The sequence below is a fragment of the Salvelinus alpinus genome, chromosome 7, assembly GCF_045679555.1.
Source record: "Salvelinus alpinus chromosome 7, SLU_Salpinus.1, whole genome shotgun sequence".
In the NCBI taxonomy this organism is placed as follows: Eukaryota; Metazoa; Chordata; class Actinopteri; order Salmoniformes; family Salmonidae; genus Salvelinus; species Salvelinus alpinus.
The window spans coordinates 32540564-32555737 of record NC_092092.1 but is presented as its reverse complement, the minus strand read 5'-3'; the positions used below and the strand labels follow the sequence as shown (position 1 = coordinate 32555737).

General features: G+C 42.6%; 1 protein-coding gene across 1 annotated transcript; it reads left to right on the top strand.

The window, feature by feature from the left end:
• The first annotated feature begins 3135 nt into the window (after nucleotides 1-3135).
• On the top strand, nucleotides 3136-9091 carry LOC139580835 (zinc finger protein RFP-like). The gene is made up of 2 exons (XM_071409900.1): nucleotides 3136-3232; nucleotides 3945-9091. Exons 1-2 carry the CDS (start codon nucleotides 3139-3141, stop codon nucleotides 5714-5716), a joined length of 1866 nt encoding a protein of 621 aa, XP_071266001.1. The 5' UTR covers nucleotides 3136-3138; the 3' UTR covers nucleotides 5717-9091.
• Nucleotides 9092-15174: the final 6083 nt, after the last annotated feature.

Here is a 15174-nt window from a genome sequence, read left to right as displayed (position 1 = left end):
TATATTTATGTTAGCTCACCACCAAATACAAAAAAGCACAGACATTTTTCACAGCACAGGTAGCGTGCACAAAACCAACCTAACTAACCAAGAACCAACCAAACTAACCAAGAAACAACTTCATCAGATGACAGTCTTATAACATGTTATACAATAAATCGATGTTTTGTTCGAAAAATTTGCATATTTGAGGTATAAATCATAGTTTTACATTGCAGCTACAATCGGAAATAGCACCGAAGCAGCTAGAACAATTACAGAGACCAAATTGAAATACCTAAATACTCATCATAAAACATTTATGAAAAATACATGGTGTACAGCAAATGAAAGACAAACATCTTGTGAATCCAGCCAATATTTCCGATTCTTTAAGTGTTTTACAGCGTAAACACAATATAGCATTATATTAGCTTACCACAATAGCCAAAAACACAACAGCATTGATTCAAGCCAACAGTAGCGATAACGAATAAACCAGCAAAAGATATAAATTTTTTCACTAACCTTCTCAAAATTCATCAGATGACAGTCCTATAACATCATATTACACAATACATATATTGGTTGTTCGAAAATTTGCATATTTAGCGGCACAAATCGTGGTTATACAATGTGAATACGTAGGCAAAATGCAATAACAATGTCCGGAGAAATCTTGGAGAGGCACCTAATCTAATCAAATAACTATTCATAAACTTTACTAAAAAATACATGTTGGACAGCAAATTAAAGATAGCTTAGTTCTTAATGCAATCGCCATGTTAGAATTCTAAAAATAACTTCAGTACGACATCCAGCTTACGTTATTGCGAGAGAGCGCCCAAAATCAAAGCGGAAAACACAACGACACATTTTCGACAGAAATAGGAAATAACATCATAAATGGGTCCTACTTTTGCTGATCTTCCATCAGAATGTTGTACAAGTGGTCCTTTGTCCAGAACAATCGTTGTTTGGATTTAGAATGTCATTTTTCCCTCTCGAATGAGCAAGCAAAACTTGCCAAGTGGCGCGAAGCTCTCCATCGTCAACAAACGCAAAGAACGGAACACGCCAAAACTCCCGAAAAAAATTCAATAATCTGATTAAACTATATTGAAAAAACATACTTTACGATGATATTGTCACATTTATCAAATAAAATCAAAGCCGGAGATATTAGGCGTCTATAACAAAAGCTTTTCAGAAGCCAATGCGGAAGTCCTTTCCGCGTCTTCCTGAACAGAGGAAATTGGGGTCCTGTCATTCCAAGCTGTCTCTTTTGACCATAGAAAGAGCTTGAGACCCCATTTCACCTCTCACAGCCTATTGACATCTAGTGGAAGGCGTATGAAGTGCATGTATACTAATAGAATTCAAGCAAACGATTAGGGAGGTCCAGGAACAGAGCCTCGAGTTCAGATTTTTCACTTTCTGACAGGAAGTTTGCTGCAAAATGAGTTCTGTTTTACTCACAGATATAATTCAAACGGTTTTAGAAACTTGAGAGTGTTTTCTATCCAATAGTAATAATAATATGCATATTGTACGAGCAAGAATTGAGTACGAGGCCGTTTGAAATGGGCACCTTTTATCCAAGCTACTCAATACTGCCCCTGCAGCCATAAGAAGTTAAATGATGAGACAACCCATTCCCGAAAAGTTTAACTATTAATGGTAGAGGCAAATGCAGTATCCTGTAATTACTTGCTGTAAAACCACCAGTTACTGTTACTGTATTGGATACTGTGATTAACTATGCCTGCTGAAGTGGTTTAAGCTGGTAAATGATAAATGACATAAATCAGTGAAGATACTCCAGTAGCAGGTATCTAATTCTGCGCTAGACAGGATGGGAAACACCATAATAGTGTTGAGAAGCTACAGAGAGAGGAAACCACACCAGAAGAGAAGGTATCTACACTGAACAAAAATATAAGCGCAACATTTAAAGTGTTGGTCCCATGTTTCTTGAGCTGAAATAAAAGATCCAAGACATTTCTTAAAAGCTTATTTCTCTTATATTTTGTGCACAAATTTGCTTAAATCCCTGTTAGTGAGTATTTCCCCTTTGCCAAGATAATCCATCCACCTGACAGGTGTGGCATTTCAAGAAGTTGATTAAACAGCGTGATCATTATACAGGTGCACCTTGTTCTGGGGACAACGAAAGGCCACTTTAAAATGTGCAGTTTTGTCACACAACACAATGCCACAGATGTCTCAAGTTTTGAGGGAGCGTGCAATTGGCATGCTGACTTGCAGGAATGTCCAACAGAGCTGTTGTCAGAGAATTCAGTGTTAATTTCTCTACCATAAGCCACCTCCAACGTGGTTTTAGAGAATTTGGCAGAACTTCCAACTGGCCTCACAACCGCAGACCACGTGTAACCACGCCAGCCCAGGACCTCCACATCCGGCTTCTTAACCTGCGGTAACGTCTGAGACCAGCCACCCGGACAGCTGATGAAATTGAGGAGTATTTACGTCTGTAATGATGCCCTTTTGGGGGGGGATTATTCTGATTGGATGGGCCTGGCTCCCCAGTGGGTGGGCCTTGCTCCCAAGTGGGTGGGCCTATGCCTTCCCAGGCCCACCCATGCCCATCCATAGATTAGGGTCTCATGAATTTATTTAAATTGACTGATTTCCTTATATGAACTGTTACTCAGTAAAATTGTTGAATTTGTTGTATTTATATTTTTGTTCAGTACAATTCTGCACTTAGAACTTGAAACACCAAAATAGTGCTTTCAACATTTTCCGGTAGTGATCCCAGTCCCTGGCAAGGTGTTGCACAACACTTGATGAAGGGGTTTTACAACACCGTGTCATGTTTCAAAACATCTAAGAATGATGTGTTTTCATACTCCAGCAAAGTTAAGGTTTTGTCTCCTTTGCTTTCGTGGCAGCTCTGTTGCCATCAGTTTTGGTGTTACAAAGCACTTCATATTAACATTGTAGGTTTTGATGAGGATGAGGAAGGTGATGAGGGTGGTGATGATGAAGCCTGTGAAGATGGAGGTGATGATGATGATTGGACTTTAGACAACCGAGTAAACCGAGCTGTGTCTCTTTAAGAGCGGCAAGCAGGGAGGAGTTGAGGGCTTGTCACTATGCTGAAATGAAAGTTATCTTGGGAGAAGGAAATCACACATGGTAACAAACTCTCTTCTACTCTTTGCAAAAAATAACAACACAGATACACAAAGTCTACCTTTCGTCAAGTCAACAAGGAATAAACACGCAGGTGAGTAGAGAGAGAGAGAGCTACTACTACTACTACACTACTACTACTATTGCTGCTGTTGGTCCCACCATTTATTTATAAATATATATAATATATATATAAATATTTTATTTTTATTTTTCTCTATGTATTCTTTGACAATGTAAGTAATAATGAACTTGCCATGTCAACAAAGTCAATTGAATTGAATTGAGAGTGAGAGCAGTGGAGGCTGCTGATGAGAGGATGGTTTATAATAATGGCTGGAATGGGGTCAATGGAATGGTATCAAACACATCAAACACACGGTTTCCATGTGGTTGATACCATTCCATTGACACCATTCCAGCCATTATTATGATCCGTCCTCACTTCAACAGCAGAGAGAGAGAGAGAGAGAGAGAGAGAGAGAGAGAGAGAGAGAGAGAGAGAGAGAGAGAGAGAGAGAGAGAGAGAGAGAGAGAGAGAGAGAGAGAGAGAGAGAGAGAGAGAGAGAGAGAGAGAGAGAGAGAGAGAGAGAGAGAGAGAGAGAGAGAGAGAGAGAGAGAGAGAGAGAGAGAGAGAGAGAGAGAGAGAGAGAGAGAGAGAGAGAGAGAGAGAGAGAGAGAGAGAGAGAGAGAGAATGTTGAAACTGTCAATCAAGATTGTTATCACTACAAAAATCAGATAATGAATTACTGTATAATGCTGACTCATTCCAGGAAGTATTCTTATCATTTCTATTGTGTTCCAGAAATGGCGTCCTACAGCAGTCTCCTGTCTGAAGATCAGTTCCAGTGCTCCATCTGTCGGGATGTGTTCACTGAGCCAGTCTCCATTCCATGTGGACACAACTTCTGCAAGTCCTGTATCAGTGGATACTGGGATACCACTAGCCTGTGCCAGTGTCCAATGTGTAAGCATAGTTTCTACATAAGACCAGAGCTAAAGACCAACATGACACTCAGAGATGTTGCAGATCATTTTAAAAGGAAGAGAGCCAGAGATGAATCTCTTCACAGGGCTGGGAAAGGGGTCTGTGACGTCTACATGGAGAACCTGGGGGACAGAATCATGTGTAAGAAACACAACACACTCCTTGAGCTGTTTTGTAAAACTGACCAGATGTGTGTTTGTCAGTTCTGTATTGAGACAGACCACAAGACTCACCACATCGTCCCTCTAGAGGAAGAGTGTGGAGAGAGGAAGGCTCAGCTGGGAAAGACAGAGGCACAAGTACAGCAGATGATCCAGGAGCGAATGCAAAAGGGTTGGGAGATCAAACATTCAGTAGAGCTCAGCAAGAGAGATGCAGAGAGAGAGATAACAGACAGCCTGCAGGTCTTCACTGATCTGGTGCGCTCTATTGAGAGAAGCCAGGCTGAGCTCATTGAATTGGTTGAGGAGAAGCAGAAAGCAGCAGAGAGGCAGGCTGAAGGGTTCATTAAAGAGCTGGAGCAGGAAATTAATGAGCTACTGAGGAGAAGCACTGAGCTGAAGCAGCTCTCACACACTGAGGACCACCTTCACCTCCTCCAGAGCTCCCCATCCCTATGTACCCCTCCAAATGCCAAGAACTGGTCTGAGATCAGTATTCACACTGAGCTGATGAATGTGATGAGAGTTTTGAGGAGCTCTGTGTCGGAGCTGGAGGAGAAGACGAGGAAAGCATTTTCTGAGCTTATGGAAAAATGCAATAAAGCAATGGAGAAGTTTCCTGATAAGCTGAAGATTCCTGACAATCTGAAGATTCCTGACAAGCTGAAGATTCCTGACAATCTGAAGATTCCTGACAAGCTGAAGATTCCTGACAATCTGAAGATTCCTGACAAGCTGAAGATTCCTGATAAGCTGAAGATTCCTGACAAGCTGAAGATTCCTGACAAGCTGAAGATTCCTGACAAGCTGAAGATTCCTGACAAGCTGAAGAGGATGCAGCAGTATGCAGTGGATGTGACTCTGGACCCTGATACAGCAAATCCCTTTCTCGGTCTGTCTGCGGATAGGAAACAAGTGAGTATTGGACAGACATGGAACGTTCGCCCTGACAACCCAAAGAGGTTTGTTAGTCGATGTATCCTGGGAAAGGAGGGCTTCTCCTCAGGGAGATTCTACTATGAGGTGCAGGTGAAGGGGAGGGATTGCTGGGAGTTAGGAGTGGCCAGAGAGTCCATTAATAGGTCAATTGAGAGGACACGCTTAGAGGTTTTGTGCAATTCAGGGCTTCCACTGACCCCTGAGGGTGGATTCTGGACAGTGGGACAGAAATATAATACTTATGGGAGTACCTATGAGGCCAACACCTCTCCTTCTGTAGACCTCACCTTGAAAATGCCCCAGAAGGTGGGGGTGTTTGTGGATTATGAGGAAGGTCAGGTGTCCTTCTATAATGTGGAGACCAAAGTTCATATCTTCTCTTTCACTGGCTGCAACTTCACTGAGAAACTCTATCCATTCTTTGACTGTGGGTTTTATGATAATAACAATCAAGCATTGATCATCTGCCCTGTCAGTCATACAGACTGAATTAGGGCACATTAAAGTTACAGGGCACAATACTAAGGCTGGGATTCAATATGAAACCTCGCTATAGTGCGCTTGACATTTAAAGGTAATTTCCAATTGACTACTCGACATCTGTAGTTTTTACCTTGAATACGAACTCCATGAACGCGGTAACATTGCCTTTAAAAGCCACATTGTCGAATAGAGCCATCTTATTGATTCCCAGCCTTAATAAATTGTTCTGCCTAATAGTAGCCCTGCCACTTGGTTTGCTAAAGCTGAGAGATGGCCTGGAGAAATGTAACCACTCTCAAATTCATAGATTGACTGACAGTTCATAAGATCACAATTATAGTATTCAACTTATTTTGAAGCTGAGCGTTGTTTGTTGACAAATATATTCTTTACAAACAGTGGAGTATTGATATCAGGGCTTGGTCACACTTTATTTGGATAGTCCCACATAGATGATCTACAGATGGTCATACTATCAACAAACTATATGTTGATAAGCAACTGCTTGCTAAGGTTACTGTTAAGGTTAGGTTTAGAATAAGGGTTGGGGTTAGGGTTTGGATAAGGGTTAAGGTTAGAGTTAGGGCTAGGGTTAGGATTAGTGGATAGTTAGTTGAAATGTTGACAGTTATTGAACATTTACTGAACATCTACTTGGGACTATCCAAATAAAGTGTTACCTGCAGCTTTTTAAAATCAATGTTCCCGCGTTCGCAGAGATCACATCTGGTAAACGTTGTGTATGTCGGCTCAGTCGGAAGTTGCCTTTAAATGCCAGATTGTCAGCAACCCGTGATCGGATTGAATGCTGGCACATGAGGGGGATTGTTGAAGTTGGTTGATTTAACAGATTGAATTATAGGTCCCAATCATGAAATCTACCTTCTAACTTCAACTTCAAGACTAAAACAGACTAGCACAACTCAATCGTTGAATCATCAAAAATCAAGTATCTAAATCTTCATCACAGAGAAATCTCCCCATTATATAATTGAAATATTTGAATTTACAGAGAAGTGGAGGATTTGTTACATATTTTCTGGTATTATCACATAGTGGCTAATATTTGGAAAAAAAGTACAAGAATGGTTACTCCCTGTTTTACATGATTTTGTTAAGTCGCCACAAACAGATATATTGTGAGACTTAAGGGACAGATGCAACACTATATACAATGTTTTAATTCTGCTGGGGGAGGTTTTCATTTTTGAAAGTCAAAAAACAAATATGCTATTGGGTTCTTTCAAAAATAACTGTCAAACACTACTAAACTCAGCAAAAAAAGAAACGTCCTCTCACTGTCAACTGCGTTTATTTTCAGCAAACTTAACATATGTTCATACAAATATTTAAACAACAAGATTCAACAACTGAGACATAAACTGAACAAGTTCCACAGACATGTGACTAACAGAAATTGAATAACGTGTCCCTGAACAAGGGGGGGGGGGGGGGGGGAGGGTGTCAAAATCAAAAGTAACAGTCAGTATCTGGTGTGGCCACCAGCTGCATTAAGTACTGCAGTGCATCTCCTCCTCATGGACTGCAGCAGATTTGCCAGTTCTTGCTGTGAGATGTTACCCCACCCTTCCACCAAGGAAACTGCAAGGTCACGGACATTTCTGGCGGGAATGACCCTAGCCCTCACCCTCTGATCCAACAGGTCCCAGACGTGCTCAATGGGATTGAGATCCGGGCTCTTTGCTGGCCATGGCACTGACATTCCTGTCTTGCAGGAAATCACGCACAGAACGAGCAGTATGGCTGTTGACATTGTCAGGATGAGCCTGCAGGAAGGGTACCAGAGAGGGAGGAGGATGTCTTCCCTGTAACTCACAGCGTTGAGATTGCCTGCAATGACAACAAGCTCAGTCCGATGATGCTGTGACACACCGCCCCAGACCATGACGGACCCTCCAACTCCAAATCGATCCCGCTCCAGAGTACAGGCCTCGGTGTAACGCTCATTCTTTCGACGATAAACGCGAATCCGACCATCACCCCTGAGACAACACCGTGACTCGTCAGTGAAGAGCACTTTTTGCCAGTCCTGTCTGGTCCAGCGACGGTGGGTTCGGACAGTCTGAGCACTGATGGAAAGATAGTGCGTTCCTGGTGTAACTCGGGCAATTGTTGTTGCCATCCTGTACCTGTCCCGCAGGTGTGATGTTCGGATGTACCGATCTTGTGCAGGTGTTGTTACACATGGTCTGCCACTGCGAGGACGATCAGCTGTCCGTCCTGTCTTCCTGTAGCGCTGTCTTAGGTGTCTCACAGTACGGACATTGTAATTTATAGCCCTGGCCACATCTGCAGTCCTAATGCCTCCTTGCAGCATGCCTAAGGCACGTTCACGCAGATGAGCAGGGACCCTGGGCATCTTTCTTTTGGTGTTTTTCAGAGTTAGTAGAAAGGTCTCTTTAGTGTCCTAATTCTTCTTAACTGTGACCTAAATTGCCTACCGTCTGTAAGCTGTTAGTGTCTTAACGACCGTTCCACAGGTGCATGTTCATTAATTGTTTATGGTTCCTTGAACAAAAAAGCGAAACAGTGTCTAAACCTTTTACAATGAATATCTGTGAAGAGTATTTGGATTTTTACGAATTATCTTTGAAAGACAGGGTCCTGAAAAGGGGACGTTTCTTTTTTTGCTGAGTTTATAAACTAGAAGGATTGACAAATGGGACCAAATGGATACAAATAATACATCAAGAGGGATCATAGGCAAAGGACAGGTTGCAAGTTAAACGTTTTCCTGATTGCCAGTCATATGGCGATTCTATGTGTTGTTTTTTCTGTTGGGTTAATATATTTACTTTTGATGATTTTCTGTATGTTTTTTCAGTTTTTGTCCTTTTGTAGTTTGTTAGGGTGATAGTTGTTTTTCTGTGTGGGTGTGTTTTGTTGTGAGGGTGTTGGTTTGCTTTGTATGTCTACCACACCATGGATAGTCGGTTGAAGGGCTTGGGAGTTCTGGTGGAGGTGTGGAGAGTCATCTGGGGGACCATGAACCTTAAGGTCCCACTTCCCTATTGTGGGATGGTTATTTGTAAGGAAAGAAAGACCCTCAAAGACCATTGTAAAACATATATTTAATATTTGTAAAAAAATTAAGAATAGTTTAGTCCCCCAAATGTGGGGGTTGGTGGTGGGCTATTAATGAAAAATATATCATAAAATAATTATTATTATTATTATTAATAATAATTATTAATAATAATAATACATCTAAAGTGAGTTTCTCTGTCTCCACCTATGAAATAGCCAGACCATGTGGCATAATAAAATAGGTCAACAACTTGTAGATGAAAGCTGTTTAGTACTGAATCCTATTAACAAGAGCTCTTGATATATTCACAGTAATAAAATGAACATATGCTACTTGTTTGTGTCTGCTTGTTTTTCTCCAGGGAAGGGATCCATCTCCCAACATCATCCTCACTGATATTACTAATAGTTGTTTAATGTCACAGTGTCTCCCTAAACAACGTTTAAGACAAAACATCTTATGACAATCATACAGATTAGAAGCCAGGCAGCATCCGGCAAATAGGAATTTATTCTAAATTCTTTACATTTAGATATACTGTATTTATAAGTATATAATTATACTTATAAGAGTACAGTATAATTATACCTATAAATATATATTTCTGAGCAATAGACAGCCAATTCTTAGTTATATCCACTAGAGTATAAAATATGTCATTGAGGTCAGCTCAACCCATCAACAGCTCTCATAGGTCATAGGGGTCAACTTAACCCATCAACAGCTCTCATAGGTCATAGGGGTCAACTTAACCCATCAACAGCTCTCATAGGTCATAGGGGTCAACTTAACCCATCAACAGCTCTCATAGGTCATAGGGGTCAACTTAACCCATGAACAAGCGTTGTGAGTGAGATCTGTTATTCTGTGGGTGATATAATAGTTTGTTTTCAGTCACCAGAGCTGTGCAATTTGTAAGCAGTCAGTCAAGATGGTTGAAACCTGCCCATAACCTGCCTGAGGCAGCTCTCTCTCTCTCTTTCTCTCACCAATTAGCCTAACTAGGACATTATTGTATTGAAGCTGTTGATTCCAACTGAACCCATTCTAAATCTTAACTAGCCTTGCCAAATTTAGTTAATCTACACTGAGTGTACAAATCATTAAAAACACCTTTCTGAGTTGCACCCACACCCAAAATCCTCAATTTGTTGGGGCATAGCCTCTACAAGGTGTCACAGTTGTGTCAAGTTGGCTGGATGTCCTTTGAGTGGTGGACCATTCTTGAAAATGGTCCACCACTCAAATACCTCTCCGTACCTCTCAGTTTCTCTCTACACCTCTCTGTACCCCTCTATACCTCTCTATACCTCTCTGTACCTCTCTGTACCTCTCCGTTCCTTTCCGTTCCTCTCTACACCTCTCTGTACCTCTCTACACCTCTCTGTACCTCTCTATACCTCTCTGTACCTCTCTATGCCTCTCCGTACCTTTCCGTTCCTCTCTACACCTCTCTGTACCTCTCTGTACCTCTCTGTACCTCTCTATACCTCTCCGTACCTTTCCGTTCCTCTCTACACCTCTCTGTACCTCTCTGTACCTCTCTGTACCTCTCTATACCTCTCTGTACCTCTCTATACCTCTCTGTACCTCTCCGTACCTTTCCGTTCCTCTCTACACCTTTCTGTACCTTTCTGTACCTCTCTGTACCCCTGTTCACTCATGACTGTACGGCCAGGCACGACTCCAACACCATCATTAGGTTTGCTGATGACACAACAGTGGTAGGCCTGATCACGACAACAATGAGACAGCCTATAGGGAGGAGGTCAGAGACCTGACCGTGAGGTGCAAGGACAACAACCTCTCCCTCAACGTGATCAAGACAAAGGAGATGATCGTGGACTACAGGAAAAGGAGGACCGAGCACGCCCCCATTCTCATCGACGGGGCTGAAGTGCAGCAGGTTGAGAGCTTCAAGTTCCTTGGCGTCCACATCATCAACAAACCAAGCACACCAAGACAGTCGTGAAAAGGGCACGACAAAACCTATTCCTCCTTGGGAGACTGAAAACATTTGGCATGGGTCAAATCTTTCAGATCCTCAAAAGGTTATACAGCTGCACCATCCAGAGCATCCTGACTGGTTGCATCACTGCCTGGTATGGCAACTGCTCGGCTTCTGACCGCAAGGTACTACAGAGGGTAGTGCGTACGGCCCAGTACATCATCGGGTTCCTGCCATCCAGGACCCCTATACCAGGCGGTGTCAGAGGAAGGCCCTAAAAATTGTCAAGGACTTCAGCCACCCTGGTCATAGACTGTTCTCTCTGTTACCGCACAGCAAGCGGTACCGGAGCGCCAAGTCTAGGTCCAAGAGGCTTCGAAACAGCTTCTACCCCCAAGCCATAAGACTCCTGAACAGCTAATCAAATGGCTACCCAGACTATTTGCCTTGCCCCCCCCCCCCCCCGCACACACACACGCACACACACACACCCCCTCTTCTACGCTGCTGCTACTCTCTGTTATTATCTATGCATAGTCACTTTAATTACTCTACCTACATGTACATATTACCTCAATTACCTCGACACCGGTGCCCCCGCACATTTACTCTGTACCTTTACCCCCTGTATATAGCCCCGCTATTGTTATTTACTGCTGCTCTTTAATTATTTGTTATTCTTATCTCTTACTTTTTTGGGGGGGTATTTCTTAAAACTGCATTGTTGGTTATGGGCTGAGGGCTTGTAAGTAAGCATTTCACTGTAACCTGTTGTATTCGGCGCATGTGACAAATACAATTTGTTTTGATATACCTCTCTATACCTCTCTATACCTCTCTGTACACCTTCAGTCCTACTGTAAATGACCTCATATACCTCTCTGTACACCTTCAGTCCTACTGTAAATGACCTCATATACCTCTCTGTACACCTTCAGTCCTACTGTAAATGACCTCATATACCTCTCTGTACACCTTCAGTCCTACTGTAAATGACCTCATATACCTCTCTGTACACCTTCAGTCCTACTGTAAATGACCTCATATACCTCTCTGTACACCTTCAGTCCTACTGTAAATGACCTCATATACCTTTCTGTACACCTTCAGTCCTATTGTAAATTACCTCATATACCTCTCTGTACCACACCTCCAGTCCTACTGTAAATCAGCTCATATAATGTACCTCTCTGTACCACAGAACCTCCAGTTCGTCCTCTAACTCAACAACCACATGCAGCTCCACTGGAGACTTGGCGCTATTCCACTGTCTTGTAACATTAGTGGGAAAGCCTAAAGGGATGTGTGTCATAGGTCTAAAATTGGCCCCTCTTGTCAATTCAAATCAAATCAAATTTTATTTGTCACATACACATGGTTAGCAGATGTTAATGCGAGTGTAGCGAAATGCTTGTGCTTCTAGTTCCGACAATGCAGTAATAACCAACGAGTAATCTAACCTAACAATTCCACAACTACTACCTTATACACACAAGTGTAAAGGGATAAAGAATATGTACATAAAGATATATGAATGAGTGATGGTAGAGAACGGCATAGGCAAGATGCAGTAGATGGTATAGAGTACAGTACATACATATACATATGAGATGAGTAATGTAGGGTATGTAAACATTATATTAAGTGGCATTGTTTAAAGTGGCTAGTGATACATTTTTACATAAATTTACATCAATTCCGATTATTAAAGTGGCTGGAGTTGAGTCAGTATGTTGGCAGCGGCCACTAAATGTTAGTGATGGCTGTTTAACAGTCTGATGGCCTTGAGATAGAAGCTGTTTTTCAGTCTCTCGGTCCCTGCTTTGATGCACCTGTATTGACCTCGCCTTCTGGATGATAGCGGGGTGAACAGGCAGTGGCTCGGGTGGTTGTTGTTCTTGATCATCTTTATGGCCTTCCTGTGACATTGGGTGCTGTATGTGTCCTGGAGAGCAGGTAGTTTGCCCATGGTGATGCGTTGTGCAGACCTCACTACCCTCTGGAGAGCCTTATGGTTGTGGGCGGAGCAGTTGCCGTACCAGGCGGTGATACAGCCCGACAGGATGCTCTCGATTGTGCATCTGTAGAAGTTTGTGAGTGCTTTTGGTGACAAGCCGAATTTCTTCAGCCCCCTGAGGTTGAAGAGGCGCTGCTGCGCCTTCTTCACAACGTTGTCTGTGTGGGTGGAATTCAGTTTGTCCGTGATGTGTACACCGAGGAACTTAAAACTTACTACCCTCTCCACTACTGTCCCGTCGATGTGAATAGGGGGGGCTCCCTCTGCTATGGATAGGGGGGTGCTCCCTCTCCTGAAGTCCACGATCATCTCCTTTGTTTTGTTGACGTTGAGTGTGAGGTTATTTTCCTGACACCACACTCCGAGGGCCCTCACCTCCTCCCTGTAGGCCGTCTCGTTGTTGTTGGTAATCAAGCCTACCACTGTAGTGTCGTCCGCAAACTTGATGATTGAGTTGGAGGCGTGCATGGCCTTGTGGTGCCCCAGTGTTGAGGATCAGCGGGGTGGAGATGTTGTTACGAGTAAAGGAAGCCACTGGAGACTATTGAGACACACCCATGACTCCTCTCTGGAACAACACTGCCCTCTGTTGGCCTAACCATGTAACAACACAACAGGTTCTTGGCATGTATTACATTGTGGATAATAATACATTTCGTCACACAGCTTCAGATCTGTGCGGTACACAACTTAAAATGACAATCTCATCCCAGTAAATCCACTGATTAACATTGTAATATCAGATAATCCTCATCTGCATGATAAGATGAAAGAGGAATGCTCAATGTGTGAATAAGTTTCTGCCATCTCAAGGCTTCCTTCCGCATGTCAGGATACTACATATATGTCAAATCAGTGAGTGGTCTGTGGAAGTGGGGCAGGCAGCGATCCCCAGTTCATACACAAATCACACATGAATAAAATATCATGAGGAAATTAATAAACGAGCATCCACTTTTTCACATCGCTGCTGCTTTCCTGCAGCTCCCTATATTCCTTGTTCTCCTCTCCCTCTACCTTACTCTATCTTCCCTCCCTTCCTCCTTCCCAATCCCCCTCTATCCCCCTCTCTCTCTTTCTCACTCTACCTTTCTCTTTCCCTATCTTCCCTCCCTTCCTCCTTCCCTCTACCTCCTCTCTCTGTCTCTCCCCTCCCCCCCTCGCTCCTTCCTGCCCTGTATATCTACATTTACTACTCGGCATTCCAAATCCTGGCACTGCATGCTCTGCTGAAAGCCGTGGTTGGCTGGTTGGGTTAGAGAGCCAGTGAGAACCACCTTGGGAATAGAAAGGGGAGAGAGTGGAGGAGAGGGTAGGAGAGCAGACCAGGCCGTCCGCCACTTTTTTTAAACTTCTTAAGAATCTGACCTTCTTTTTCAATTTTCGCCTAAAATTACATACCCAAAACTAACTCCCTGTAGCTCAGGACCTGAAGCAAGGATATGCATATTCTTGATACCATTTGAAAGGAAACATGTTGACGTTTGTGGAAATGTGAAGGGAATGTAGAATAATATAACACATTATATCTGCTAAAAGACAATACAAAGAAATAACTTTTTGTAATTTTTTTGTGCCGTCATCTTTGAAATGCAAGAGAAAGGCCATCATGTATTTTCCCAGCCCAGGCACAATTTAGATTTTGGCCACTAGATGGCAGCAGTGTATGTGCACATTTTCAGACTGATCCAATGAACCATTGCATTTCTGTTCAAAATGTTGTATCAAGACTGCCAAAATGTGCCTAATTGGTTTATTAATAACTTTTCAAGTTCAAAACTGTGCACTCTCCTCAAACAATAGCATGGTATTCTTTCACTGTAACAGCCACTGTAAATTGGACAGTGCAGCTAGATTAACAAGAATATAAGCTTTCTGCCAATATCAGATATGTCTATGTCCTGGGAAATTGTCTTGTTACTTACAACCTCATGCTAATTGCATTAGCCTACTTTAGCTCAACCGTCCCGTAGGGGACCCATAGATCCTGTAGAGGTTTAATAATTGATGAGATAGTCCAATGAGATAAGATCAGAATTCTGTTATACTGTTACAAGGACATGAACGGACGTGAATACTAACTACTGTACTCCTGTTCTGGCTTTTATTCTTGTCCTGTTACTGTGTGATCATCATCATGCACCCCTTGACAACACTCCTTTGTGATCTCCCAATGTCTTATCGCCACTGTGTCTACCAGTGGCGATTTTAGCATGCAAATCTTGGTGGGGCAAAAAAAAAAAGTAGGATACATGCCAGCAAAGCCACTACAAAACACTAAACAATACATTAATGGCAATATTCCACTACTACACCTGGCTATCAGCAGAGCCTTGTCTGGCAGCGAAACAGTTCATTCAGCCACATTTACTGCCTTTAAAAAAAACATAGCTGATACGGCTGACTTGTTTAAACAAATGTGGTTTCTAATGACAATGAGATGTACAAAC

Excerpts from the sequence above, each read along its gene's own strand:
- LOC139580835 (XM_071409900.1), top strand. The coding sequence starts at position 3,139 with ATGGTAACAAACTCTCTTCTACTCTTTGCAAAAAATAACAACACAGAT. Across the intron at positions 3,233-3,944 it reads AACAAGGAATAAACACGCAG|AAATGGCGTCCTACAGCAGT; the intron begins GTGAGTAGAGAG and ends ATTGTGTTCCAG.